The sequence below is a fragment of the Vicugna pacos genome, chromosome 24, assembly GCF_048564905.1.
Source record: "Vicugna pacos chromosome 24, VicPac4, whole genome shotgun sequence".
NCBI lineage: Eukaryota > Metazoa > Chordata > Mammalia > Artiodactyla > Camelidae > Vicugna > Vicugna pacos.
Window position 1 is genome coordinate 11,066,931 of NC_133010.1, and position 26,435 is coordinate 11,093,365.

The 26,435-nt window shown below is 39.7% G+C and overlaps 2 protein-coding genes across 2 annotated transcripts in view; one reads left to right on the forward strand and one right to left on the reverse strand.

Annotated features, from left to right (window-relative positions):
* ELP2 (elongator acetyltransferase complex subunit 2) overlaps nt 1-7,140 on the reverse strand; it is a 32,130-nt gene extending 24,990 nt beyond the window's left edge. The window contains exons 1-3 of the mRNA XM_006202319.4: nt 6,853-7,140; nt 4,674-4,752; nt 2,059-2,129 (exon numbers count right to left, since the gene is read on the reverse strand). Of these exons, the coding sequence (XP_006202381.2) occupies nt 2,059-2,129; nt 4,674-4,752; nt 6,853-6,990 (288 nt within the window). The 5' untranslated portion in view covers nt 6,991-7,140. The remainder of the gene's footprint in view (nt 1-2,058; nt 2,130-4,673; nt 4,753-6,852) is intronic.
* Nucleotides 7,141-7,292: 152 nt separating this feature from the next.
* Nucleotides 7,293-25,668, forward strand: SLC39A6 (solute carrier family 39 member 6). The gene is made up of 10 exons (XM_006202318.4): nt 7,293-7,855; nt 9,513-10,247; nt 11,718-11,901; nt 12,753-12,922; nt 13,928-14,146; nt 18,208-18,313; nt 20,631-21,008; nt 22,220-22,300; nt 23,421-23,611; nt 24,416-25,668. Exons 2-10 carry the CDS (start codon nt 9,522-9,524, stop codon nt 24,566-24,568), a joined length of 2,208 nt encoding a protein of 735 aa, XP_006202380.1. The 5' UTR covers nt 7,293-7,855; nt 9,513-9,521; the 3' UTR covers nt 24,569-25,668.
* Nucleotides 25,669-26,435: the final 767 nt, after the last annotated feature.

A 26,435-nucleotide genomic window follows, 5' to 3' on the forward strand; every position in this document is an offset into this window, starting at 1 on the left:
ACAGGCTTTTTAGAAAACAACGTCCACCATTCAAAGACTCAAATCTCTCATTATACCGGCTTAGAATTATTTTCTTTTATCAGAAGTCAAGATGCAGTGAGCACCAGTGTACACAGAAGGAAACTAAGCCTCTAAGGTTACAGTGTGTGGCCCTTTCCCCCAAATCCTCTGATGTCTTTCATCCTCCTCTTCTCCTCCTCCCCATTTGGCCTCACATTCTCCTTTCTGGTCCGGCACTAAGTTTGCCGTCTGCCATCAGATACTCAGCCTGCAACCCTCTCTACTGACAGAAGCTTGGGGCAGCAGGGAGGAAAAGAGTCTTGAAAGTCTCAACGAGATCACAAATCACTCTCTGGATTCCTCTGCCAAAGTAAGTCCAAACAGGAGCTGGTTTGCTCCATTCCCTTTTGGAGCTCTCATTAAGTCTAGGTGACTCAAAAATCCCCACCTATGTGCCTGCCCCCTCTCTTTGGGACAAGCTTTGGTGTCTGCCAGTAACTTGAATGACATGTCTACAACTGAATTCCACATTCTCCCTGCTACTTGCCTATTTTGCATTGGAGCAGCATCCTCCTCCCAGGGCCCTGAGACAGAACCCCACTGTTTCTGATTTCTCACTCCTCTACCCACCAGCTCTCACTCCTCTACCCACCAGCTCCCCACTCCTTTGAAAACAATCTAGTCAATGCCAACATCATTTTTCCTTCAAAAATACATCCCATAGCCCTTCCTTCTTATTTTTTCCTATCCTAATTTGGCACACTCCTGTCAGATTAATCTTCTTTTGATATTCACAGCCCACTGCTTAGAAATCCTCAGTGACTTCTGAATGTCTGCTAATAAAGAACAAACCTTGAAGCTAGTATTCAAATTGTCACATGATTTTCTCCTACTCTATACTATTCTATGTAAGAAGAGTAAAACTTCTCTAGCATTACTGCTTATAACGCATTACCTAGAAACACTTCCAAAACTGTGTTCCTCAAAGTTGCAAAGGATGCCGAGAGATTTAAAGGGGAAAAAAAAAATCAGACTTGAAGTAAGTTTGGAAAATACTAGTTCAGCAAAGATAAGCAGGTTTGTCCATAGTGGGACTTTTCAAAGCCTTCACTATGCTCACATGCACTGTGGTCTCTAAGAGACGTATATGATATGCAATGCTTCCCAAATTTGATTGGCCACAGACCCCTTTTTCACAGAACTGAGAGATGAATAATTCTCTGAACAAGCTCTGGAAAGCCCTGCACTAAAGACATCTTAGGCTTTGATTAAAACTGGATACTCCTAAGCAAGTGGTTTCCTTTCCTACCTGAGCTTTGATTCATGCATTTTTCCTACCCGGAATCTTCACTCTTTTAATTCCTCCTAAGGAAAATCATCTCACGCTATAAGACCCACCTTAAAGGCTGCCTCTTAAATGTCCACCGAACTTGCACAGCCGTGTGCATGTGGTACAGCCAGTGGAAACACCCACCCATGGAGCCACCTTTGTACTTTAGTAATTCTAGTGCATTTTGTCTTCAAATCTATGTACATGATTCACGAACAGGATTCAGCTTCATCCACATCTTTCGCATGGCAGATGCTCAAATACCCAATGCACTAATTTTACATCATTAATCTTTGCTTTCAACTAGAAACAACCATTAGGTTGTCCATCCATAGAGATCCATACACACCCCTGTACTGCATATTATAACATCACTTAGAATTATGTAAATCTATATCCACATGGCAACTGCTGTCCTATGCACACAACAGTATTAGTTTTTGCTATCAATGAAAACAAACAGCCCACACTAAAAGCAGTTTGAAAATTATTCTAAATGATGGGAAATTCACAGAAATGACTGACAGCATATGAATATGGGAAGCAGGTACCAGAGGGAAGGGTACAGGGCCTGCGAAGTATGAAGATGCAGGATCTGAACTACTGATAAACAAGAATGAGGAAACTTCATAAAGGAAGAATATGGTAGAAATTAGGGCAAAAAAAAAAAAAGGGAAATAAAAGTAAATATAAGTCATTTCTTATGATCATAAACATTGTCTACCCACCTGATTATTCTCTATTTCCCAGTGAATCACTTGATTATCAGATCCTCCAGAAACTAACTCAGTAGAAGGAGCTGAAAAAAAATTATCTCAGTAAACATTTTTATTTTCTTCCCAGCTATTTTGAAAAATTCCAAAGCTATAGAAAAGATAAAAGAAAACTCATATACCGTTACGTAGATTCACCAACTGTTAAGATTTCATCATATCAGCTTAATATCTTGCTCTATGTATACACACCCCTTTTTATTTTTGACAAACCATTTAAAAATAAGTTGGAGACATGATTTCCGATACACAAATATTTTACCATACTTTCCCCAAGAGTTGGAACATTCTCCTGTATTACCATAATACAATTATTGGATGGATTCAAGAATTTAAACATTGATGCAGTGTTGTTATATAATACATAAGCCATATTAAAATTTCCCCAGATTGTCCCAGTAATGTGTTTTAAAACTTTTTTAAGCTCAGAATCTAAGGACCACACATTGCACATTTGGTTGTCACATCTTTTCCATCTCCTTTAATCTTGAATAGTTTCCCAGTCCCTTCTTTTTTTTTGTGACAATGAGAGTCCAGGCCAGTTGTTTTGCAGAATGTTCCTCAATCTGGGTAGGTCTGGCTGTTTCCTCGTAAGATTCAGGCTAAACACTTTCGGCAGAAATAACATATAGGAGACATTACAGTCAGCTGCTCCTACCAAGTATAGCACGTATTTTTGAGATCTGATATATATTTCAGAATAGCTCTTTCAAACATTTACAACTTCCTGTTGATGACAGAAGAAAAGGATTAAGAACCAAAACAGGGAAAATCATATAACCAATAACTTAGGTTTGGATTTTCCATTTATTTGTTTCTTCTGGCCTAACGAAGGCAAAGCAGCTGGGGGATTGCCTAAAGAACATTAGATTTGTACTCAGAAGTCGCAGATTTATGTCCTAATCCTGCTGCCAGCCAGCTGTGATCTTGGGTTTTAATTTCTTCATATGTCATAGAAATTAAGTCACTTACCTAACTGCATGATTTTGACAATTACTCTTAAGGTGCATGAAGGTAACATGTTAAGAATCAGACATTTTAAAAATATGAAATGGTATTATTTAAATTTTATATCAGTGATACATGCCCTAGAAAGAATACCTGAATTACCTGACAGGAGAGTCCAGTTCTGAGGAAATCAATCATAATGGTTAGAGATTACAGTGATACACAAGCAATTCATTTTATGTAACCTTACTTTTAATGGGAAGATAAAATATACAAGCCCAAATTAATATTTTATAACCAATCCCTATATTGAGATCCATGTAGTCTTTGATGACATTTCATGGCAATTAATATAATTGCAATTGTTTTAATACCTGCACTAACAGCTACTCTTTATACTATTTAATGGTCTTTACTGACCTAATGTCATTCTTGCACTACCAGCTGAAATAAGTAGATTAAAACTTTTCTTTAATGTCACAGATAAAATCATAGTAAATGATACGAATTTCACAGAATTCAGGAAATTCTGCATTTGTGCCTGGCTCAGAATGCTCTCCATACATATTTATGGAATAAAAAAATAAAATTAATGCAGAGTCCATAAGAATACTATAGTAGGTATATTTAAGACATTTGGGAAAATTCCATTGGATTTTAGAAGCCCACCTAAAAAAGATGTTAATTAAAAATTCTGGAGCCACAGAATCTTAGAAACAGAAGAGACCTGGAGACAATCTAGTCTAGCAATTCTCCAATTTTTTAATATCAGAACTCTTTTACACTCTTAAATTTTTTTTTGAAACCCCAGAGACCTTTTGTTTACATAGGCTATATGTACCAAGATTAACCACATTAGAAATTAAAACTGAGAAATTTGAAAAATACTTATTAGTTTACTTAAAAACAATAAACCCCATTACATGTTAACATAAATAACACTTTTATGGGGGGAGGGGAGAACCCTGTATTTTCCAAAACAAAAAATTAGTAAGAAAGGCACTGCTTCATATTTCTGCAAATCTCTTTAACAGACATACTAGAATTTAGCCGGATTTTCCTATCTGCTTCTGTGTTAAATCTGTTGCAATATCACAAATCATGTAGCCACCAGAAAATGGCACTATACACTTGTGACAGAATGATTATAAAACCTAGGAATACCTTCTTAGTATTATTCTGAAAATAATTTTGACCTCACAGGTGTCATGAATCTTAGGGTCCCCTGATTCAGCCCAAGCCTTTACTTTTCCAATGTTACTAAGATGCAAACTGGGGTCAAAAGAGATGTAATGTCCCGCCTTAAAAAAACAAACAAACAAAAAAAGCTATAGCTTGTCTGTGGCAAAAACAGACCTACAAGCCAAATCTTCTGAATCCTAGCCTGAACTCCAACACAGGCCCTGCTTACATGCTTTTGATCAAAAACTGTGGGCAACAGTGGCCTCAGTCAGGGCCTGCCTCTACTCTCACCCTAAGCACTGCTGTGTTTCCATGCTTCAACTGCTATAAAGTAAAAGTATGGGTCAGATATATCATTGGTCATACCATTTTTCGGTTTTCCAGTTGCATAATATCAGATAAGCTAACCCTCAATTAAGAGAAGTCCAATTAATACTTACAACCATCCTGTTTACAAATCCACTGTATGCAATTGACTCGAGCAGTGTGCCCATTCAGGTTGGTAATAACAACCCTTTTCTTTAGAGAAGAAGACACCAGTTAGTAAACTCAAATTGATCCTACAGAGGAATTAATAAATTAACAAAAATCAGATTTCAGTGATCTTGACGCTGATAAGAAGTTTAGGATTACTTCAAACAGAATTACCTTCCTTAATTCATAAACTTTTAACCATGGCTCAAATCATCCATTCACTTTAATTCATTCCTGCCCTTTTCCCCTCACTCCACATTCACTTACCACTATCCTCTTCTCGTCTGGGAAGCCTTCTTAAAACCCCAAACTAGACAAGGACATGTGCTCCCACAGGTCTCAGGGCCTATTTCTACCATGCTTGCACCAATTTTGAGCGTTTTGTTGACAAAAAAAACAAAAACAAAAACAAAAACAAAAAACCTTCAATAAAGGAAACAGATACAAATTCATGGCTCACTTAGCGTGCCATGGCTGATCTGGTGTTGAGTTCTTCAGCTTTAAGGGCACAAACTCACCAGGACACAACTACTAAGATCCTCAGACATTAGATCCCTTTCAGGGTCTCCGGCCAGGTTCCTAGAAGTCCCTCAGATTATAGCTTTCACCAACATCACTCCACATTTGGGCTTTCCTTATATCCCCAACTGCTGAAGACTCCATGCCTACCGAGCTCTCCTCTTTACAGCCCCTTTTTCTGTTGATAACAAACAGGTTCACATCTGCTTATATGTGAACTGGAATTCTCATACAGAGGTAAATGTGCATAAATCAATATATTTCACATACGGGTTATTTGAGGCTGGGAAACAATTTAAAGTAGTTCATTGTCTCCCTCACTAGAAAGAGAATTCCTTGATGGGCAGGAGTTATTACCCATTATCTGTGTCATCACCACCCAGTCCAAGGCTAGCCCATAAAGGATCCTCGAGTTTGCTGAACAGACATCTCCAAAATTTTATTTTAGCATTTGACATGCTCTTTTTTCTACACTTAATTAAATGCCCAGACGACAAATATTTAACAAAACAAAGTGCGTACTTTTTAGGCTCCATACATTTCTTTTTTTGAAGTTAAAATCCTCTAAGCTGGCCACCAGGTTATCATTAAAAATAAAAATGTGATAGAAGGCTTGAGCACAAATCCACTAAACCTAAACGGCTGCAGAAAGACAGGCTTCTACAGCTGAGTCACTCCTTGGTTAATGGCCACTATAAAGTTTAGCATTCATTTTAAGTGCTCTCTCTTACCTGTTAAGAGTGCAAGGCAATAACAAGAAACAAAAATTCGGAGGCAAGCAAGCTCAAGATAGGAGAAAGGAATACCACTATTTAATTTGTAAGTTTGAATCTGCAAAGGGTATGAAGATGATGGAATTTTTAATCAAATTAATAAAGCAGTACAACAAGAAACACATATAGCTATCTCCTGCACTGTATTTTAATTTCCAGCACTTTACTTTTTATACTGACACTCCTTTTGAAAGGCAACGTTAACTGTATTACCCAAAATTAGCCAGTGGGAATGGGGTCATAATGAACTCTGGGACGGATGCAGAAACTAGTCACTTGAGAAGTTTAGCAGGGAAAGGGCCAAGAAAATAATCGACTGGGGGAATGGGTAAGTCCTGCCTCATACTTACTGCTTAGAATCCTCATCCCCTATGACCTTTGCCCCAACGGCACTTTCTTTAAAATGTCCCTTTCCGGAGTTAAAATACAAGTAATATTTCTTTGAAATTCAAGACAAGTTTATTAAATAGCAATGAGGGAAATAGAGAAATGAGATAGCATCTGTGTGATGGCTTTAACCCATACTTAAACTGCAAATCTTTTCAAACCCAAGCTGATTCTACAATTCCCACAGAAGGCTTCAGAAACGGTTGTCATCCTATGAGTTTCCACCTGGAGCTAACAGGCCACTGGGAGGACAAGGCGACCCCAGGCTGACGCAGGGCCCGAAGCCGCGAGAGGACAGTCCCGTGTGCCAGAGCGAGACTCCTCCCGTAGACACCGACCCTGAAGCGGACCCGACCGCACAGCGGGTCTCCACGCACCGGAACAGCGTCTATAGTGCTCCCCGAGTGCACCCAGCAGATTCGGCCCCAGAAGCACACGGGGTCGGGAAAATGGCCACCTCTATTACCTGAGGGTCATAGAGCACCACGGAACAGGACGTGCCGAAGGCCAGAAGTCCTCCGGGCCCGGAGCTCCAGCTCAGGGCTCCCCGCACCCGGTTCGGGCAGCAAAACACGTGAGAGGTCTCCAGTACGGGAGCCACCATGTTGCTGGCTGGTCAGCGGCCGAAACCCGGGCGCGCACTTCCGCCCTCGGAGCGGAACTGCTCGCCGGCCGCCTCTCCCGCTGGCGTATCCGCACCGCGTTTCCGAGGCGACCGGGGGCGGGACGGCCTCTGCCCCGCCCCGCCGGCCCCGCCCTGCTCCGCGGCCCGAATGGTCCCGAGTTCCCGGCTGCGTCTACCGGCGTTCGTCTCCTGTCTCGTGACCCAGGGCACAAGCACGTCCCGTCCCGGGCTCGAAGACCCGACCGGTACAGCTCAACAACCTCCACAAAAACCCGGGGCTCGTGTGCCGGGGCAGCGGCAGGAACGTCTCGCTGCCCCTCACGGCCGGCTCCCAGCAGGGAACAGGGCCGGCCCGACGGAGAGCCTTGTATAGCGAGCCTTGGGCCTCACAGAGGCAGGGCCGTGGAAGGGCTCGAGGAGAGGGCACCCAATTAGTCTCGGCGCTTACAGCCCGCCGGGACCGCGTCTCCGCCCCGCCCCTGCCAGCCCCGCGGCGCCGACGAACAGGCGGACGCGCGGATCCGCCTATCCAGGACGGGATCGCGCCGCACTGCGCATGCCCCGCAGTCATGGCCGGCGGAGGCGGTGGTTCCCGGCGGCGCGCTGAGCGCGGCGGTAATTAGTAATTGTCCTCCTGCTGCCGGGAGGCAAGGGCGCGTGAGGCGCGGCTTCCCGGTGGCTGCGCGGCGGTACCCCGACCGAGGGGCAGGCGAGCAGATGAGACCGCCGCTTATCCGTGCCCTGTAGAGGTTTCTAGGGAGAGAAGCACTGGCCGGTTCTGAGCCCTTCGGATCGCCGGCGGGAACTGAACCGGCGCGTGGGACCGGGCCGAGGCCGCAGAGAGGTGAGTCCCGCGGGTCCGGGAGTGGCGGGCGGAGAGGGGAGTCCCGCTGCCCGTGGAGGCCAGACTTCCCAGTTTGGGGTGCACAGATGGGCTTCGGGGTCCAACGACGGACTTTCTAAGGAAACGGTTTGTCCTGTTCATCTCATTTTCGAAGAAGGTAGTCATGTTTAAAAATAAGAAGCCCTTAGAAGCAGTTTTGTGTCCTCTTCCCGTTTTATTCACTCTCCCCTTTCTCCAGGCTCTTTCGGCTTTCTTTTCTCCAACACACGCGGTCTCGCAGGGAAGGAGATCCGCTGGAAGGTCCGGGACCGCCTTAAGCATCCTTCCTGGAGAAAGGCACGAAGCTTCCCCCGAGCCTTTCGTCTGTGGTTGTCCCCACATACCCTGCTCCTTGTCCCTCTTCGGCGAATGATTTCTAAATGGTTCTCTAATGCCTATTAAAACTTCCGACCACGAGGATTGTTCTTTTAGGAGTCTAGCCCTGTGGTAGTAATATGTACTTCCATTTTCCACAGTATGATCAGCAGTTGTGCAACATTGCTGATAGCGTGTGGAGCACTTCCACATACATCCGTTCATGTGGTTTTCCTAATACCCTATAAAATAGATTTTACCAGCTTTGCCTAATCCAAGGAAGAACAGAAGAAAGTGGTGGAGCTAGGTTGCCCCTCGCCCTTGTCTCACTCCAGAGCCTGACCTCTGCCCCTTTCACTGGAGGCAGGGGAGTTTGGTCACGGTCACCACCCACCATTGGTTCTGGACATCTATCTGCTGGCCGGGTCCTGAGATATTGGGCTATCTGCTCAACTGGACTATACTTTCCTCTGCTTAACTGAATTCTGCTTTTCAAGGCTCAGCTGGATTCTTAACTCCTCTTCAGAGCATAGGACTTTGGTTCCAAACACTTATTTGAATGTGTGATAGACTATGATAAAAACTTCGTAAGTCTATAGCAACATAAGAGCCATACGGTAAAAAATTTTAACTTTAAGAACTGTTACTGTGCGGTCGTTCAAAAGAATGAGTTCGCTTTATATGTACTGACATGGAAAGATGTCTTGTTGAGTGGGGGAAAAAAGATCCCTTTTGTGTGGTTGATGCACACATCAACCTGAGTATGTACCAGGGATGCATAAGAAACTGACAAAATTGGGTACCTTTGAGGATTGAAATTGGGAGAAAGAAGCCTTAAATTGATTTATATATAGTTTAAGAAAAAAATTTTGTTACGACTTATTCTGAGATTGCTTGTTTCTACTTTTTTTTTTGACGTTTAAAGGTTGTTCTGTGAAATGATGGTGGTGGTGGAGGTAGTTAGGTTTTGTTTCAAATTGTTCTAAACACTAAGAAGTTGCCAGTATGGCTGTGACCACATGGATCCCTCCAGCCCCGGAATTACTGTTGCTTTTACAGTGCTAATCACAGAGTCCTAGCGCTCAACTGCTCTCCAGTAGTTTCACATGTTTTAACAATGCAGGAATAGAGCCTAGGTCTCCAGTTCTCTGTATTTTCACAGTACCTAGCACTATACTGGTCACATTGGATGATGCTCTGTAAAACTTGATCATTTGATTAGACATCAGTTTTTGGCATGAGATTTCGAATTCAAATTGTTTTGTAAGTGAAGACAAGGATTTTTTTTTTTTGTCTTCTTTAGGAAAGTACAATGGCGAGGAATTTATCTGTAATCTTGATCCTGACCGTCACCCTGTCAGTCACACATCCCCTTCATGAAGTAGGACCAGCCACTGCTTTCCCTCAGACCACTGAGAAAATTATTCCGAATTGGGAATCTGGCATTAATGTTGACTTGGCTGTTACCACGCAACAACATCATCTACAGCAGCTTTTCCATCGCTATGGAGAAAACAATTCCTTGTCAGTTGAAGGGTTCAGAAAATTGCTTCAGAATATAGGCATAGATAAGATTAAAAGAATCCATATTCACCATGACCACGAGCATCACTCTGACCATGAGCACCACTCTCACCATAACCATGCTGCTTCCAGTAAAAATAATCGGAAAACTCTTTGCCCCGACCATGACTCTGATAGTTCAAGTAAAGATCCTAAAAACAGCCAGGGAAAAGGATCTCACCGATCAGAACATACCAATAGTAGAAGGAATATTTTAATCAAGGATGGTGTTGGTGCTAGTGAAGTGACCTCAACGGTATATAATGCTGTCTCTGAAGGAACTCACTTTCTAGAGACGGTAGAAACTCCAAAACATGGAAAACTTCTCCCCAAAGATGTGAACAGTTCCACTCCACCCAGTATCACAGAAAAGAGCCGGGTGAGCTGGCTGCCTAGTAGGAAAACAAATGAATCTGTGAGTGAGCCCAGGAAAGGCTTTATGTATTCCAGAAGCACAAACGAAAATACTCAGGAGGTAAGATGAGTATTTTATTTTAATCAATATGCCTGCTTGTCTGTGCTGTCTTTGCCATTCTATCTCAGTTCTAAGGAGTTTAAAATGAAAATAAAGTGGTGACTTCATTGAGAAGGAAATTTCTTTCTCAGCAAGGCACTTACCTCAGAGTGTCCATACGGTGTTGTAAACATTCCTGATATAAAACTTGGGGGTGGTTCTTTGATAAGAATAGTGCCACCTGCTAAAACTTTTTCTAATATAGAATTCAAAATAAGTATAGAAAGCAGATATCAAAGTTATTTTTGTAGAAAATCTTTAAAGATGAATACTACTAATAAAAAACAGAAAGTCAAACAAGCAGGAGTTAGAATTCATGGTTTGGGGAAAGGTGTGGCTGAAAGGGCTGAAGAATGCAAGAAAAGCAGCTTTACCTCCTTCGCAGAGAGATCGCTGTGGTTTGTGGGGTGATTGAAATTGGAGCTGCTACCAAGAGTGATGTGCTAGACAAGTAAAAAAAAATCTGGGCAGTGAGGCTCTGAGTTCATGTGGTTTTTTTCTAGAATTAGACTTCCAGATTGTACACGGTTTGCCTTGTCTGAGAGATACCAAGAACAAGGAAGTCGTTGGTTTATGTTAATAGGCAGAACTTAAGTACTTCATTCAAACCATCACATGACCATAGTAAATCTGGGATAATCCTACTCATGGTCATTCCCATAGCGACACTAGTGATAGAGTTTGTTCTGAGCAGTACTGGCCAGGAAGTGTGGGAGTTTAACTTTACATAAGATAAGAAATAGGTGCTACCCAATTTTTTGGCGAGAAGAGGAGCTTAGATTACCCGGAGGAGAGTCTCTTCAAACTAAGCCTGTCATCTCATTAGACTGTTAAAACAGCTGCCTGCCAGTACAGGTTTGTTTTATTAACCAGCCTTGCCCTCCACAGGAGTAATCTACATAACTTAATGTTCTCTTGTAGAGCATTATTTTGCTAGGTCTGTAGACAGAACTGAGCTAAGTTTTTGCAAGTACAGTCATTGCTGGCAGAGTGACGTGTCTTGGGCTTGTCTAGGCCAGGTAGGGTAGCGTTAGTACTAAAACAGCGTATTTCTCAATCTCTAATTAACCCCATCTCAAAATTAAAGCTCATTTCCTTAAAAGATTTACACAGTGAGTTAACAGGCTTGTGAAAGGCCGTTCACCCTCCAGCCTTTTCCACATGAGGCTTTCTCCCGAGGTGACTAGTGATGGGACTGCTTCTCCCAAGAATAGGCAGAAGCGACGGGATGCCACTCGTGTGACATCGAATCTCCAGGTAGCTTGAGGCAAGCTCCAGAGTACTCAAAACAAAAGTTGGTTTTGATTCACCTTAACTTAAAAAAATAAAGAAGTAGCTTCAGTAAGGAAAGGGTGTTGCATCATCAAAAAACTGTTTTGGATTCTCTAATGGGAATGCCTTTGAGTGACTTCACTGCTTCATTTTCCTCAGTGTTTTAACGCGTCAAAGCTGCTTACCTCTCATGGCATGGGCATCCAGGTTCCACTGAATGCAACCGAGTTCAACTATCTCTGCCCAGCCATCATCAATCAGATTGATGCTAGATCATGTCTGATTCATACGACGAGTGAAAAGAAAGCCGAGATCCCTCCAAAGAGCAATTCTTTACAAATAGGTAAAATTGCCTTTTTTACATAAAAATTGTTTCCAAGAGATACGTTTATATTGTACATTTCCTTACATTCACATCAACCTATTCATTTTTCAGCATAATTCCAAATATGTCATTTTGATTGTTCTTTGCCTTCAATGTGAAGAAAGCAAGTATGTTAGCCTTACCCTTAAAAAAACAAAAACAAAAACAAAAACCAGAAAATGAAACTTAGATTGTAAATTATGAGAGGTCCTCCCACAGGATGTGTCAGGATCATTCAAAATTTGGGCTCTTTATATGTCATTACCCTGTTTGGAGGAAGGTCAGAGTTAATCTGCTGTTTAGGAGTCTAATTCTGGTATATTATTCGTAAATGAGACTAGACATGCCCTGCTATAGTGTAGAGTTGCATTGCTCAAAAACTATAATGAAATGATTGCTTTGTTTATTGAAGATACTATTCAGTTCTGGTTTCCTTTTTTCTTCCTGTCTTCCTTCTTCCTTCCTTCCTTTTTTCCCTAGTGCTTTCCTCTCTCTCATAATTCAGCTGTTATGGGAGTCTGAAAACTCAGTTCCCAAGTGAGCTAGTTTATCCTTGGTAACCATGTCTTCCCCTCCCTTTAGGCCCAGCTGAAGAATTTTCCACTAGGTTTATGCCTGTGCCTGGACGGTTCAGTCAGACTGTTCTTTTGATCCAGTTTCTTGGTTCTTGGTCTGTTACCGCAGTCCTGTTTCACTGAGTTTGTATTTCTTTTGTTTGTAAAAGTTTCCTTGCTTTTACAAGGTGCTTTATGCGACTCCACAGTCTCTTTTAAAGTTTATCAACTGTATGCTTTTTCTTTTGCTTTGTTTTGTTTTGTTTTATTTGACAGCTTGGGTTGGTGGCTTTATAGCCATTTCCATCATCAGTTTCCTGTCTTTGCTGGGTGTTATCTTAGTACCTCTCATGAATCGGGTGTTTTTCAAGTTTCTCCTGAGTTTCCTTGTGGCATTGGCTGTTGGAACATTGAGTGGTGATGCTTTTTTACACCTTCTTCCACATGTAAGTTCAGTAATTTGTCCTATTAGTGTGTTTTATTGTTATTCAGTATTAAATATGCATGTGTGTGTATATTTTTGGTTTGTACTGGAAGTCTTTGTATTGATATATATAAAAGGTTAGAAATTTGGTTTCAAAGAGTAGATTTTAAAATACATTTGGTAAATGAAAGCTTCATTTTTGTGCTAGATCTTAATACACATTCTTTTTTTACTTTTCTCTTTAAAGGGAATTTACTAAATGCAGCTTTATTTAACTTTTTGGGACCCAGTTAATAAAAGGAGACAGATTCTACTCAGATATTAGTACTGTGGCAGACTGCAACAATGTGAATTATCTGCTTACATATTAGTGTAGTTGTCACAGAAATAAAAAATGTGACTCTTTATGTACTCAAAAAACAGCTCCCCAGCCACCAGATGGCAGATGTTCAGGAATACCTGCTGCACAGAGCAGCAGATGTTGGGGGTAATACCCTGTGGGCCCCCAGTCTCACCTGTATTGCTGTGCACCACACCTGGTTCCCAACATGCAGTGGCAGAAGTTCTGCTGCACTCGGCTGCACCTGGATCTCAGGTGCCACCAGGGCCTATCACCCAGCCTGGCTTCCTGGAAGCACACTGATGGCTGTGGTAGGGGCCTTTCAGCTGGAAGTATTAGCAGTAGACATCATACACCTCTTAATTCTGGCAGTTGCCTGTTATTTGTGGCCACGGAAAAACATTGGAAATACCCACTGCCTATATATTATGAGGGTCATTGGGGAATGAATCTGTCTTTACACTAAACAGATTCACTCTACTTAGTGCTATTACATACTTTAAGCTCTAGGTCGCTGCTGCTTGTTGGCCGCTTTATTTTTAATACCCTAAACTTCCCCTCATTCCGAAGTATCACATCAATTGCCTGATTCTGAATGATTTCAAATTTGATGTTAATTATTTTAGCCAATTTTTCCGACATGTGTGAACTAATGAATTTATTAAGTCCATATTATTTTGCCTTTAGTCTCATGCAAGTCACCACCATAGTCACAGCCATGAAGAGCAAGCGATGGAAATGAAGAGAGGGCCGCTTTTCAGCCATCTCTCTTCTCAAAACATAGAAGAAAGTTCCTATTTTGATTCCACGTGGAAAGGTCTGACAGCACTGGGAGGCTTGTATTTCATGTTTCTTGTTGAACATGTGCTCACGTTGATCAAGCAATTTAAAGATAAGAAAAAAAAGGTAAGAAAAAGTATATCGAATCCTGACTGTACATCGGGCAGTTGTTTAGAGTAGTACTTGAACTAAAGTGTTGGCAGAGCTTGTCCAGGGGGTACGATCTTCATTTGAGAGGAAGTTCAGGGTCTTTTTGCTCCCAGAGGCATTCATGGAGAACAGTTGTGTATCTTTACCACCCTGGAGTTCTCTATGCTCAGTGTTCCCCTCAAAGTCACAAGAGGGTAAGAAAGGCAAGAATAAATACCTGTATAAATGACGAAAAGGCACACGCAGGGCCTTGAGGACCAGAAGCGTCATGATTATGGCATTGGTGGTGGCAGTGGTTTCATAGGTGTACCCTTATCCCCAGACTCGTTGAGTTGTATACATTAAATATGTGCAGCTTTTTATATGTCAGTCATACCTCAATAAAGTGGTTCAAGAAAAAGTATCATGGATTAACTTTAAATTACTCACCCAGTAGTTGAATATTCTACTTTGTTTGAAAGACTTGTCCTTTGCAAACTGCCACTCAGAAAATAGTATGAAGCTCAACAGTGTGCCCTCTGTTTCTGGTAAAAATATCTTTTGAGTTGCCTTTGGTTATCTGCCTCTTCCTATCTGATGTGACCGAGCAAGTCAGTCAAAAGACTGTCCTAATGGGGACTCTTAAAAATAACATGTACACATCTTAGACAGTTTATCTTAAAACGTTTGTGGACTCATATTTCTGATCATTTGATGTTGACCAAGATTTCCTTTGAGTTGGAGTTCTGAGTGATCAGTTTTTTCTCTACAGCCATGCTGCTTTATCTCAATTTCCAATTCTGGTTTCTCTGAAATTGAGCAAGAGGTTACACACTTGTAAAGCTATTTTGAGTACAGAAACTAGATTTTGGAAATACAAAAGATTTTATACAGCGGTTGCCTTATGTAATTTAATAGCCTTTTTAAAGTCTTTAAGCAACTTGCCTGTGAGTCCTTCCAAAGCAGTCAACTTAAGTTTTCATAGAAATAACTATCCTCACCGTCATTTCATAGTTTGGGTAATATGTAATTAAATTGTGCAGTTGCAGTAACAGCCATAGTTGGCAGGAAGAGGTTTGGAAACTAACATAGTTGATTCTTACTGAGCACAGTGCTTCTTTTGGGAAACAAGTGCATGCATGAACAGAAGAGTAGCCTCCTCCACCCTGTGAATATTTGCCCCTATAGATTTTACATTCACTAAAATCTCAAATTCCAAAATTAGGACCTTTACGGGACCTGAATTTTGAGGGGAGAAGTGAAATAACAATAGCTTACTCATTCTTAATCCAGGAAGTCATCTTCCATGTTCCCGTTGTCCCTGTTGCTTCACTTGGATGAGTTTAAGGATATATCTTTACATTCTCTGGGATTGTTCTTACCTTTGTGGGGGAAAAAAAAAAGGATCATTTTTAAGTTTTGGGGAGCAGGGAATTGTTTGTGTTTATTTGTTTTACTGTGTTTCTGTTTCAAAGGCCATAATTTATTTAGCATTCCAATTTCAATTTAATTTTCAAATTTTACAAGACAAAACAATATTTTTCAGACTCTTGTGAGTTGAGAAATCAATCTTGCATTGTGACCAGTCTTTTTAATGAAACAGTAATGTTAGAATAGATTATGTATATTTCTATAGATTGTAGTCAAAAAAGCTTAATAATCTCTGTTCTAAAATAATTTCTACTCATATGTAAGTTCTAGGACCTCTCCGTCTTAGTTACTGCTCTATCTCCAATGGCTAGAATAGTGTCTGGCACATAATAGATGGATTGGTAAATATTTGTTGCATGTATAAGAAACATTCAATGGCAAGTAAGTATGATTTCTAGACAAAGATTTCCACAGGAGTTTTGCAAACATTAAATCTTCTCTTACTTTTTTAGAATATATTGAGTTTATCTTTTTTCAGAGGCATCCAGATCTTAGTGTTACTTAACAGTTTTTAATCTCATTTGGTTCTCAGAAAGGAAAGAACTATTCATTGTATGGTAAGTATTGGGAGTTCTTCAGACCCGTAACAGAACGTTTTACCTAGGATTTCCCTTAAGACGTCTGTCCTGCACCCCTGGGAATTTCTGTATATCCCAGTTTTAGATTACCTGCAAATATATGTCAGTCTGAAATCTCTGTATTCAAATTAGGTTTATATCTCATACTTAATATGGTGAGACCCTTATAATAGTTCAACTTCAAACTTTCTTTCTACCAGTAAATGTTATTGCCCATGCTGGAACCGTGAGGGTCATCTGTGAATCTCCCTCATCCTCATATCCAACTTAGTTCCATTAAAAATACCCAGAGGTTTTTCAGTTCTCTCTGTCTTCCTTGATGTCATCCTGGCCCACGCCAGGCTTATCTCCTACCTGGGTGACAGCAGTTGCTTCCTATAACTGGCCTGTCTACATTATTTTGTTGTCTTCTCCCAATCCAGAGAAGAGCAGGCAGAGTGATTTGTTTAAACGAAAATCTGTTGAGGTTGGACAGCGCTACTTAAAGTCCTTTCTTTAGTGCTTCTCATTTGCTTTTAGGACAAAGTCCACAACTTTTCAAGTGGTTTGCGTTCTCTGGTCTCCCCCAGACCTGGTAGGCCCCCACTACCTTGCACTCCTTTCAGTTTAGAAAGCAGCTGGCTCCTTCCTGCTTTCGCGCCCTCCCACATCCCCCTCCCTTCCCACCCTTTCCAGCAAACCGCTGCTCGTCTTTAAGTCTCAGTATAAGTATCACTTCCTCAAGGAATCTCATCCTGGGGCTTCCTTAGGTCATGTTACCATACACTCATAGCCCTCTGTGTTTTTCCTTTGTAAAATGTATCGAAAATTGACATCAAAGACTTGAATAATCATTATCTTTGTACAGCCTCCCTCCCTGCAGGTGATAAGCTCCATAAGAACAAGGACTTTGTGTGTCTTGTTTTACAACGTGTTGCCAGCATTCAGCTTAGGGAACGTTATAGGCTCTTAATACAGAATGAATGAAATGGTTTCAAACTATATGTTCTAGAGAGGGTCATTGCCCAACAAGAAATAAAGCATCAACTGAAGTGATTTAAAATACCCTTAGTTCATTTATTTGCACAAATATTTAAGTACTTTCTCTGCAGCACTATGCTAAGTGCTAGTATAAAGATTTGTCAGTGCTTGTCTTTAAAAACTCTTATAACCTAAGAATGTACAGGTATTTTATATGCTTTTAAAGCTTGAATGAAATCCCATCTATGGTGGTGATCATTTAAGTCTTATTCAAAAATATTGCCAGTAAGAAATCTATTATTTTTGTGACAGTTTTCATTATCCTGAATATTATCTTCTATATAACTAAATAATACACAGGCACCATTGTTAAAACAGTGAACTTTATCCTTGGGCTCAGAGATATGGACAATAACCCAGTATCACGGGGTTAACTATCTGAATACCAATACCAATTCAGATGGTTAACCCAGTGATAAATTCAAGGCTAACTAATAGAGATTTATTTAAAAAGAGAAAACTTGTTGTTGGTATTTTATTACAGGAAGAGTATTTTAGTTTTAGTAACATACGTGTCAGTGTCACAGTATAGTTGTAAGCTAATAAAAAGTATGAGTTTCAGTGTCCAAAGGCATAGAAGAAACCAGGGAATTGGTTAGCAGATCACTAAATGCCTGGAGGAAATGACTCTAGCTGGGTCTGGAGATCTAGTTAAAATCCACATTCTAGTTCATTAGGTCTGGCGTGTGGCCTGAGGTTGTGCATTTCTCACAAGCTCCCCAGGGGAGGCGGTGTTGTTTGTGTAAGACCAAGTTTAGACCATAGGACCTAGGGAACATTCAGAAAGATGGATGTATAATTTTTCTTTCACATTACTGAGGCATTAATTCTTAACCTTTCTGGACAGTTTATTCCTAAAACAAACTACTCAGTGCTGTGCAAGTTAAGTACAGACCCTGCCCTTAGATGAAGTTTATTTTGTTACTCTGATGTCTTTTTCTATGAAGTCTTTTGCTTAACTGTTTATTTAAAGAGGTGTGCATAAGTAAACCAACTATTTTAAAGTATTGCTTTCCCTTGCTATTGTAGAATCAGAAAAAACCTGAAAGTGATGATGATGTTGAGATTAAGAAGCAGCTGTCCAAGTATGAATCTCAGCTTTCAACAAATGAGGAGAAAGTAGATGCAGATGATCGTAAGTCCTTATGAATCTGAGAGTTGGAGGAAATTCACTGCTCTGTGATTTGCAGGCAGCGTGGACTGTCTGGAAGAGATTGGACCATATCCTCCCACCCCTCCACTCCTTTTTTTTTTTTTTTAAACTAGTATTTTTTTTTTTAATTTGCCAGTGAGTTCATTGTTTCTATATGTATTTACATCTCTTTTCCATAATTTTTTATTTTGAGGTAAACACAGACTTAGGGAAAAGTTCCAAAACTTCCTGTGCCCCTTTCCTGTACTCCCCAGTTATTTTACCTACACTTAATCATTCTTTCTCTTGTAGACATACGCACACTTTTTTTTTCTAAACCATTTGAGAATAAGTTACAAACATGATGCTGCTTGACCCCTAAATGCTTAATTTATGTTTCCTAAGAAAAAGAACATCCATTCTCTTGTAGTTACATTATCAATATCAGGAAATTAATGCCGATACAATGCCATTTTCTGGTCTAGAGACCTTTTTTGTATTTTTCCGATTAATTAATCCTTTATACTCCCCACCGACCCCCAAAAGGAAAAAATTGATCCAGAGTACAATTCAGGATCAAATGTTGCATCTAGTTGCCCCTTATTTGGGGTTTAATTTTTTTCATTAAGTTGATCTGTTTGGGCAGGAAGACCACAAATGGTACTGTATCCTTTTCAGCAACCTGGTGTGTCACTGGACGTGATGCTCTTGTCACATATGGGTGGTGTTCATTTTGATCACTTGGCTAGGGTTGATTCTGCCATGTTTCTCTGCTGTAAAGTTACTATTTTTCCTGTAACCTGACTGTTAGCTTGGCATTTTATGTTGGACAGACTTGGTTAAGATTAAAATTTTAAACCAAACACCTCACAACGACCTTCAAAGTCCTGTCCTGCCCTCTACTCTCCCCAGTGGTTCATTCCGTCTAGCCTCACTGGCCTCCTTTGCATCCTGTGAGAACACTAGGTCTGTCTCAGGGCCTGGCACTCACTGTTTCCTCTGCTTGGAGTGCTCTTCTCCCACATCTTCACGTAAATTTCTTCTGTTCTTTTAAAAAAAAATTATTTATTATTGTATTATTTTATTTATCTATTTATTTTTGGTGGGGTGGAGGAGCTAATTAGATTTATTTTTAATGGAGGTACTGGGGATTGAACCCAGGACCTTGTGCATGCTAAGCATGCACTCTACCACTTGAGCTATACTCTCCCCCCAGCCCCCCATTGTTCTGATCTCAACTCAAATATCTTCTCAGAGGCCTTTTGTACTGAGAGACCCCAATATAAAGGGCTCCCAGTCATGCTCCTTCATATAACCCTTTTCTGTTTTCTTCCCATGCTTTTCAATGCTGTAGATTACCTTATTTATACATTTGTTTCTTTGTTAAGTGGCTGTTTTCCCGCAGGAACATAAGTTCTTGAAGGCAGGGACTTTGTCATGCTCCACTGGCCCAATGCCTGGCCCGGTATCTGGACCAGAGTAGGTACTCAATAGATGGTTGCTGATTGCGGAAGAAGAAAAACCATCATTGCTTCTGCATATGTGTAAGGTGTCTTGTCCACCCTTTGTCTTCCAGCATGCTGCTCTTCTGTTCAGAGCAAATAAAACACTCTCACTTGTCTTCCTGCATCTATTCTGTCTTCAGCTTTTGTATCGGGGCTCCGGTGAAATCTGTAACAGTGAAAGGAAGTAGCTGTTCTAGAATTGGACTAGTATCAGGAATGCGCCCAAGAAAGCTGATACCCATATACAGGAGAAAGAAAAGACAAAATCTTATTGTTGCAATTTACTTTTCTTTACACAGATAGATAATAAATGTTTCTTGGTGATGATGGTAATTCAGGTTCTTCTATTTTTCCTTGAATTTTGCCCTTTGAAAAGCAGGAAATAAGATGATAGGGTTATGCATGGTTTTTATTTCTTATTTTCAGTATTTTTCTTAAATATTTTTCTAAAATACTTTAAATATCTAAAATAGAATATTTTTTCTAAAATAGGTATGAGTGTCTTTTGTGATCAGGAAAAAAGTCGTCTTTAAAAATACAGGGAGACTGAAGAAGTTAAGGGAGGATCTGGGGATAGTTATTGAAAGTTAACATTTAAAATCCATTTTTAATATGTGAGATCATTTAATTACTAAAATCACTAAAATCTATGATGTTTTTCATCAACAATACTGTAATGTCTAGTTCTGCCAGGTATGTGTGAGAGAGTCGCCATGCTTTAAGATCTTTTGCTGACTTTAGTTGTCAGTGGGGATGTTTGAGATGTGTCCATAGCTGTTTCACTTTGTCCCAATGTCCTTTATCTTTACACCTAGGACCTGAAGGCTATTTGCGAGCCGACTCACAAGAGCCCTCCCACTTTGATTCTCAACAGCCAGCAATCTTGGAAGAAGAGGAAGTCATGATAGCTCATGCTCATCCACAGGAAGTCTACAACGAATACGTGCCCAGAGGGTGCAAGAATAAATGCCATTCGCATTTCCATGATACTCTCGGCCAGTCGGATGATCTCATTCATCACCATCACGACTACCATCATATTCTCCATCACCACCACCACCAGAACCATCACCCCCACAGTCACAGTCAGCGCTACTCTCGGGAGGAGCTGAAGGATGCGGGCATCGCCACGTTGGCATGGATGGTGATAATGGGGGATGGCCTGCACAATTTCAGCGATGGCCTAGCCATTGGTATATGTCTACATATTTGTCCCTTGTTGGTTGACTTTGAAAATGTCACATTAGACTACCAGTCTTATTTTAACAGAAAGTAGGTTGGTTTGATAAGGCTATTAACTTCTAAGAGTATCAAAATGTTATTTCTTCTTTGGCTGCTTTGACAACAAAGTACTTGATAAATGTCAGGTCAGATAAAATGCTAAAAAATGTGCTTGGCCCATTACTAAACTGTAGCTACCAAAAGTTGTTTTAATTTTCAAGATCTTAAAGATGAGACTCTAAGCTGTTTGAAGCACATGTGAGTTTTTTTTCCCCCAAATATGTTTAAGTTCTCTTATCTGCAATATAAACAGTATTTATTAAAGTAAAAGAATCTTTTCCATAATCTTTTCTATTATACTAAAAGAATCTTCATCTATCTGACAAATTTAATTACTAATCTCTACCCAAAGAAGAATTACAGAATTTTTGCTATTAAATTGTTATGCTACAACTGGGAGATAATAGAATGTTTACAAATTATACTAACTTAGGGCTAGGAGGAACCATGGAAGTAATTACAGGTTAGGCAGCCGAACCCCGGCAAGGTGAACTGCTTGCGGGAGAGGGCAGTGCTGTAGCCCAGCTGAGATGAGCCTGGGCCTTGGCTCCCTGGGAGCCTGGTGCTCTTCCTCCTCTGTACTGTGTGCGGCGTAAGTGACAAGGGAGGATGTGCAAGTGCTCAGTCACGGTTTGTAAGCAGTCAGTTGTATAATGTGTTACGTTTTAAAAGCAGGGAACTATTTGTCTTAGACCTTCCTTATGAGACAGTGAAAGAATGAATGTAAAAAAGTCTAATTACATAGTAAATTCCTCTGAGGCCAGGGAACATATTTGTACCCTTGACTGCTGAGGTTTGTTTTTTTTTCCTTAAAAAAATCAGTTTATTTTATATTTTTAAATAAGTGTTTTAAGTGTACCAGTTACTTCTAAGGTTTGTATGAGATCATTTAATCACTTTAAAGCATAGGGGAACCTTCCCTTCTCAGTCATACCTGCTTGTGCTCCTTTGGGAAATTTTAAACCTAGTTGCAATGTAATCTAAGATTACTAAAGAAAAAGATCGAGAGCAGTTGAGAAAGTTCTGTTTACTCACAACCAGAATATAGTTGATTCTTTTACCTAATTTTGTATGCTGATAAGATTAAAAAATACCCACAGAATAATTAGTGATTCTTACACAGGTGCTGCTTTCACTGAAGGTTTATCAAGTGGTTTGAGTACCTCTGTTGCTGTGTTTTGTCATGAGTTGCCTCATGAATTAGGTAAGCAAACCCTACAAATGGTATTTTCCAGGCGGGTAAAGTGTCTCAGTGTCACCGGCTTTTGCTAATGATAGCTCCAGCGAGCTTCCTCATAACTTTTATGCCTTTTCATAGGTTTACTAACCTAGCTAGCTTTCTTCTCTTACTGAGGACAAGTTTGTTTCCAGCCATAATTCTAACCCTATGATTACGATTACACAGTTGCCTACGTGGGGTCGCCAAAGAGATGCCTGGGTCCCTTTTCTTGTCTCCTTCCCTACCAGATACCTTCCTGTACCAGCATATCTTCCTGTACTGGTGACATCAGTGATCGTTTTCTTCATACACACAATATGAATAGGACCACAGGAATCTAAAAAAACCATATTCCACTGACAGAAATTGACAAAGAGAATTTCATTGGCGCTAAAGAAAAGAGAAGCCGATGCATTGCGTTTTGAATATTCTTTTTCTCTGTCACCGGAACTTAAAACTTTCCCAGAATTGTTCTGGTTCCCAGATCATGTCCTTGTTTTTCTTGTTCACCTTATTACACCTATAATGCCATTTTCACTTCTGTTCTTTGACATGTGTTCTGCCATTTAGAAGGCCTCCCACCTTCCTGCTTAGTGTTTACAATCCTCAATGTCTGGTCTGTGTTCCACATTCTAGATCCTTCATGCTCCATGAAGCCCCTCTTAACTATTCTTGTCTTAATTTCTTTTTTTCTCCTTTTATAACCAGAACATTAGACTCTTCAGCTCTTAATTACATATTACCTTTATCATGTGCTGATCTTTTCATATGTGTTCTCTGCTCGCCTCTTCCTTCTTTGTGGCCAATTCAAAGCTCCTCGAAGACCACGCAGGAACACAACAGTAGATTCGTGGTGTTTACTGACATTCATTGACAAAGTGGGAGCCTTAAGAAAAACTTCGGATAAAAGATAATTTATAAAGCCGTTAGGATGATTTACACTGATTAATACTGTTAGAACTGGGTAATTCTTTATTTTGCTTTATATATTTTTCCCTCAAAAAAATTTGGAGAATTTCTTAAATCTGGGAAGTCTTTTGAGTACGTACCTTAAAAATGATTTTTCAACTACTTCCTCCCCTCCCCTTTTTTTTTTCTGTTAAAGGTGACTTTGCGGTTTTACTCAAGGCTGGCATGACTGTTAAGCAGGCTGTTCTCTATAATGCTTTGTCAGCCATGCTGGCGTATCTTGGAATGGCAACGGGAATTTTCATTGGTCATTATGCTGAAAATGTTTCTATGTGGATATTTGCACTTACTGCTGGCTTATTCATGTATGTTGCTCTAGTTGATATGGTAAGTTTTTAATAAGTCAGATTACAGAATTGGCTAACAGTGATACAGAGAAAATGTTGAATGTAATCTCATTTTTAAAAAGCTGTAGATTAAATATAGCAGTGAGAAGTGTTTCTGTAGGTAGCACACAAAATACAGATCCTTTATAGTTTATCTTTTTGGATTGTTGCTCACAAGCACATTTTTGTCCATCCTAATGTGTATTAGGATACACAAAAATATTTATCCCTTTTGATGTGTCTATTTTTAAGAGTAGAGCTTTAGTAATCAAGCATTGAATTATCTGTAGACTTTTAGGAAACCTGGTACAAGCTACATGCTGTTCGCATACTGTGTGTACTTCAGAATGCTTAAAGTGTCCTTATTAATGGACAAAGGAGTCATATCTTTTTGTTACCAAAGTCCACATAACAATCTCAGCGAATCTTAACTGCTAAAATTATATTTCATATGGTATAAGGTTTCTGTATCTCTGAACTTCAAAGTGAGCCCTGTGTTATATCCAGATGTGGGCAATAAGCAGAGGAACTGGTATAGCTCTCTGTTTTACAGTGGAGCAAACTTGGACCAATATAAATTTTGACTTGCTGAGCAGAGCATGAATAATCATTGTTAATTAAACTGCTAGGAAATACGGTGTGACATTATTAGCCAGAGTCAGTATGTTTGTGGTCATGTTTTAGGGGATTGACCCATAGTATATCCAGCTACTTGTAAAGCTGGTATGCTGTCCTGCAAATTCTTCTAAAAACTGATCTATGGTTCTAAAAACTTAAATGTTGCTCTTCTTTTTTTTTCTTTAAGGTACCTGAGATGCTGCACAATGATGCTAGTGACCATGGATGTAGCCGCTGGGGATATTTCTTTTTACAGAATGCTGGAATACTTTTGGGTTTTGGAATTATGTTGCTTATTTCCATATTCGAACATAAAATTGTGTTTCGTATAAATTTCTAATTAGGGTATTAATGCTAGAGTAGCTTAAGAAAGCTGTAGTTTGCTGTCCATAGTTTGAATAGGTCATAGGGAGATGAGCTTGTATGCTGTGATACGTAGCATTTAAGGTTTGTGAATTTTGTGATTTTTGTATTGAATATTGCCGTTTGTTATGCCTATAAGGTCAGTTATGGTGGTAACATAAAGGTACGTTAAATATTTAAGTTATTCTATTTTGGGAATATAAGCTGTATGTGCAATTTACCAATATTACCAGTTTATTGTATAAACAAGAGATTTGGCATGACATGTTCTGTATATTTCAGGGAAAGATGTCTTTAATGTTTTTTCTAGAACTAATTTAATACAATAATTCACATGCTGGATTTTAGGCCTCTGAAGAACTGCTGGTATTTAGGATTAAGAATACGCATGAAGCCTAAGATACTGATAAAGCTTAAACTGAACTTCAGCTTAGAAATAAGGAGAAAGAGAGCAGAATCTGTGTGAATTGAGAAGACATAGATTTCTTATAAAAATAAATCCCAAAACTGGTTATAAAATAGGAGAAAATTTAAATTTAAATGAAAAAAAGGCAGTACTAATACAGAGTACATTCATAATCATTTTTGTTAGCATATTACTGTTCCCATAAAACCACAGCACTTTTTACTAATTTAGTTTTACATTTAACTTCATATAATAGAGACATCTAAATATATTTAATGAATTCAAGCAAAATATATCACTTGACCAAGAATTTGGAATTTTAAAATATTTATGTGGAGATATACCAGGTTAGTTTGAGTAAGTTTTTGTATTGCCAAGACTTGGATATCACCAAGCTGTGTATCACCCAAAGTTATATTATTGGATGTTCTGGTTATCTGGTTTACCTCAGTCAGTGTATTAGAATTTCAAGATATATAAGGACATGAAAACCATACTGGGTATAAATTGACTTCTTGGATTCAGAAAGTACTTTGGTATCTTTCAGTGCTTCAGTGTTGTCGTTATAAGCAAACTGTCATTTTTATATATAGTACTTTAGACATACTAGGGTTGTGTGACATTCTCTTGATGTTGCTTTTCTACGAAATAAATTCCCCATGTCAGCTTGATATATCTGATTTTCTTTTTTTTTAATCGCCTTGGCCATTTTTAAGTGTACAGTTCAGTAATTTTAAGTATTGTGCAGTTGATCTCTGGAACTTTTTCACCTCGAAAAACTGAAATTATACCCATTAAACAACTCTTCATTTCCTCTTTCCTACAGCCTCTGGTAACCACCATTCTACTTTCTGTTTCTATGAATTTGAGATGTCTGCTTTTCTTAAGTATACTCCAGATTATATGTACTTATCAGTTCATTTATATTATTGTATTGGGTGCCCTTATTCGGTTTTTTAATTATTTATCACAAAGTGGACTTCAGAAAATATGGGTTCTCAGCTTGTTCCAAGCTGTCCCTAGCTTTAAAAAAAAAAAAGCAACACATAAATCCCTTAGTTTATCTGAGTAGATTCTGGGATTAGGAAGGAAAGAACATTCATCATGTTAATTGAGGTTAGTGTAACCCTGACACAAAACCATGCTGGGAAAGGCAATCTACCTTATACCCTCAGACTCCCTACACATTCTTGTCAGCCATATCAAGAACATAAGACCCTGACCACGCTTTGCCTGGGCTGATTATCAGTGAAAAACCTTGAAAGATGAGGTTTGAGACAAAGAGCAGGCCTTGTAGAAAAGAGATGGATTCCCCAAGCTCAAGCTTTCCCTTTAAAACTTCCATGGTTGAACCGACTCTTCAGAGGTGGCTTTGGAGGAACACTGAGTCCACCGTCTCCCCAGACGGCCAGCATTCTGATGAAAAGCAACATTTGTC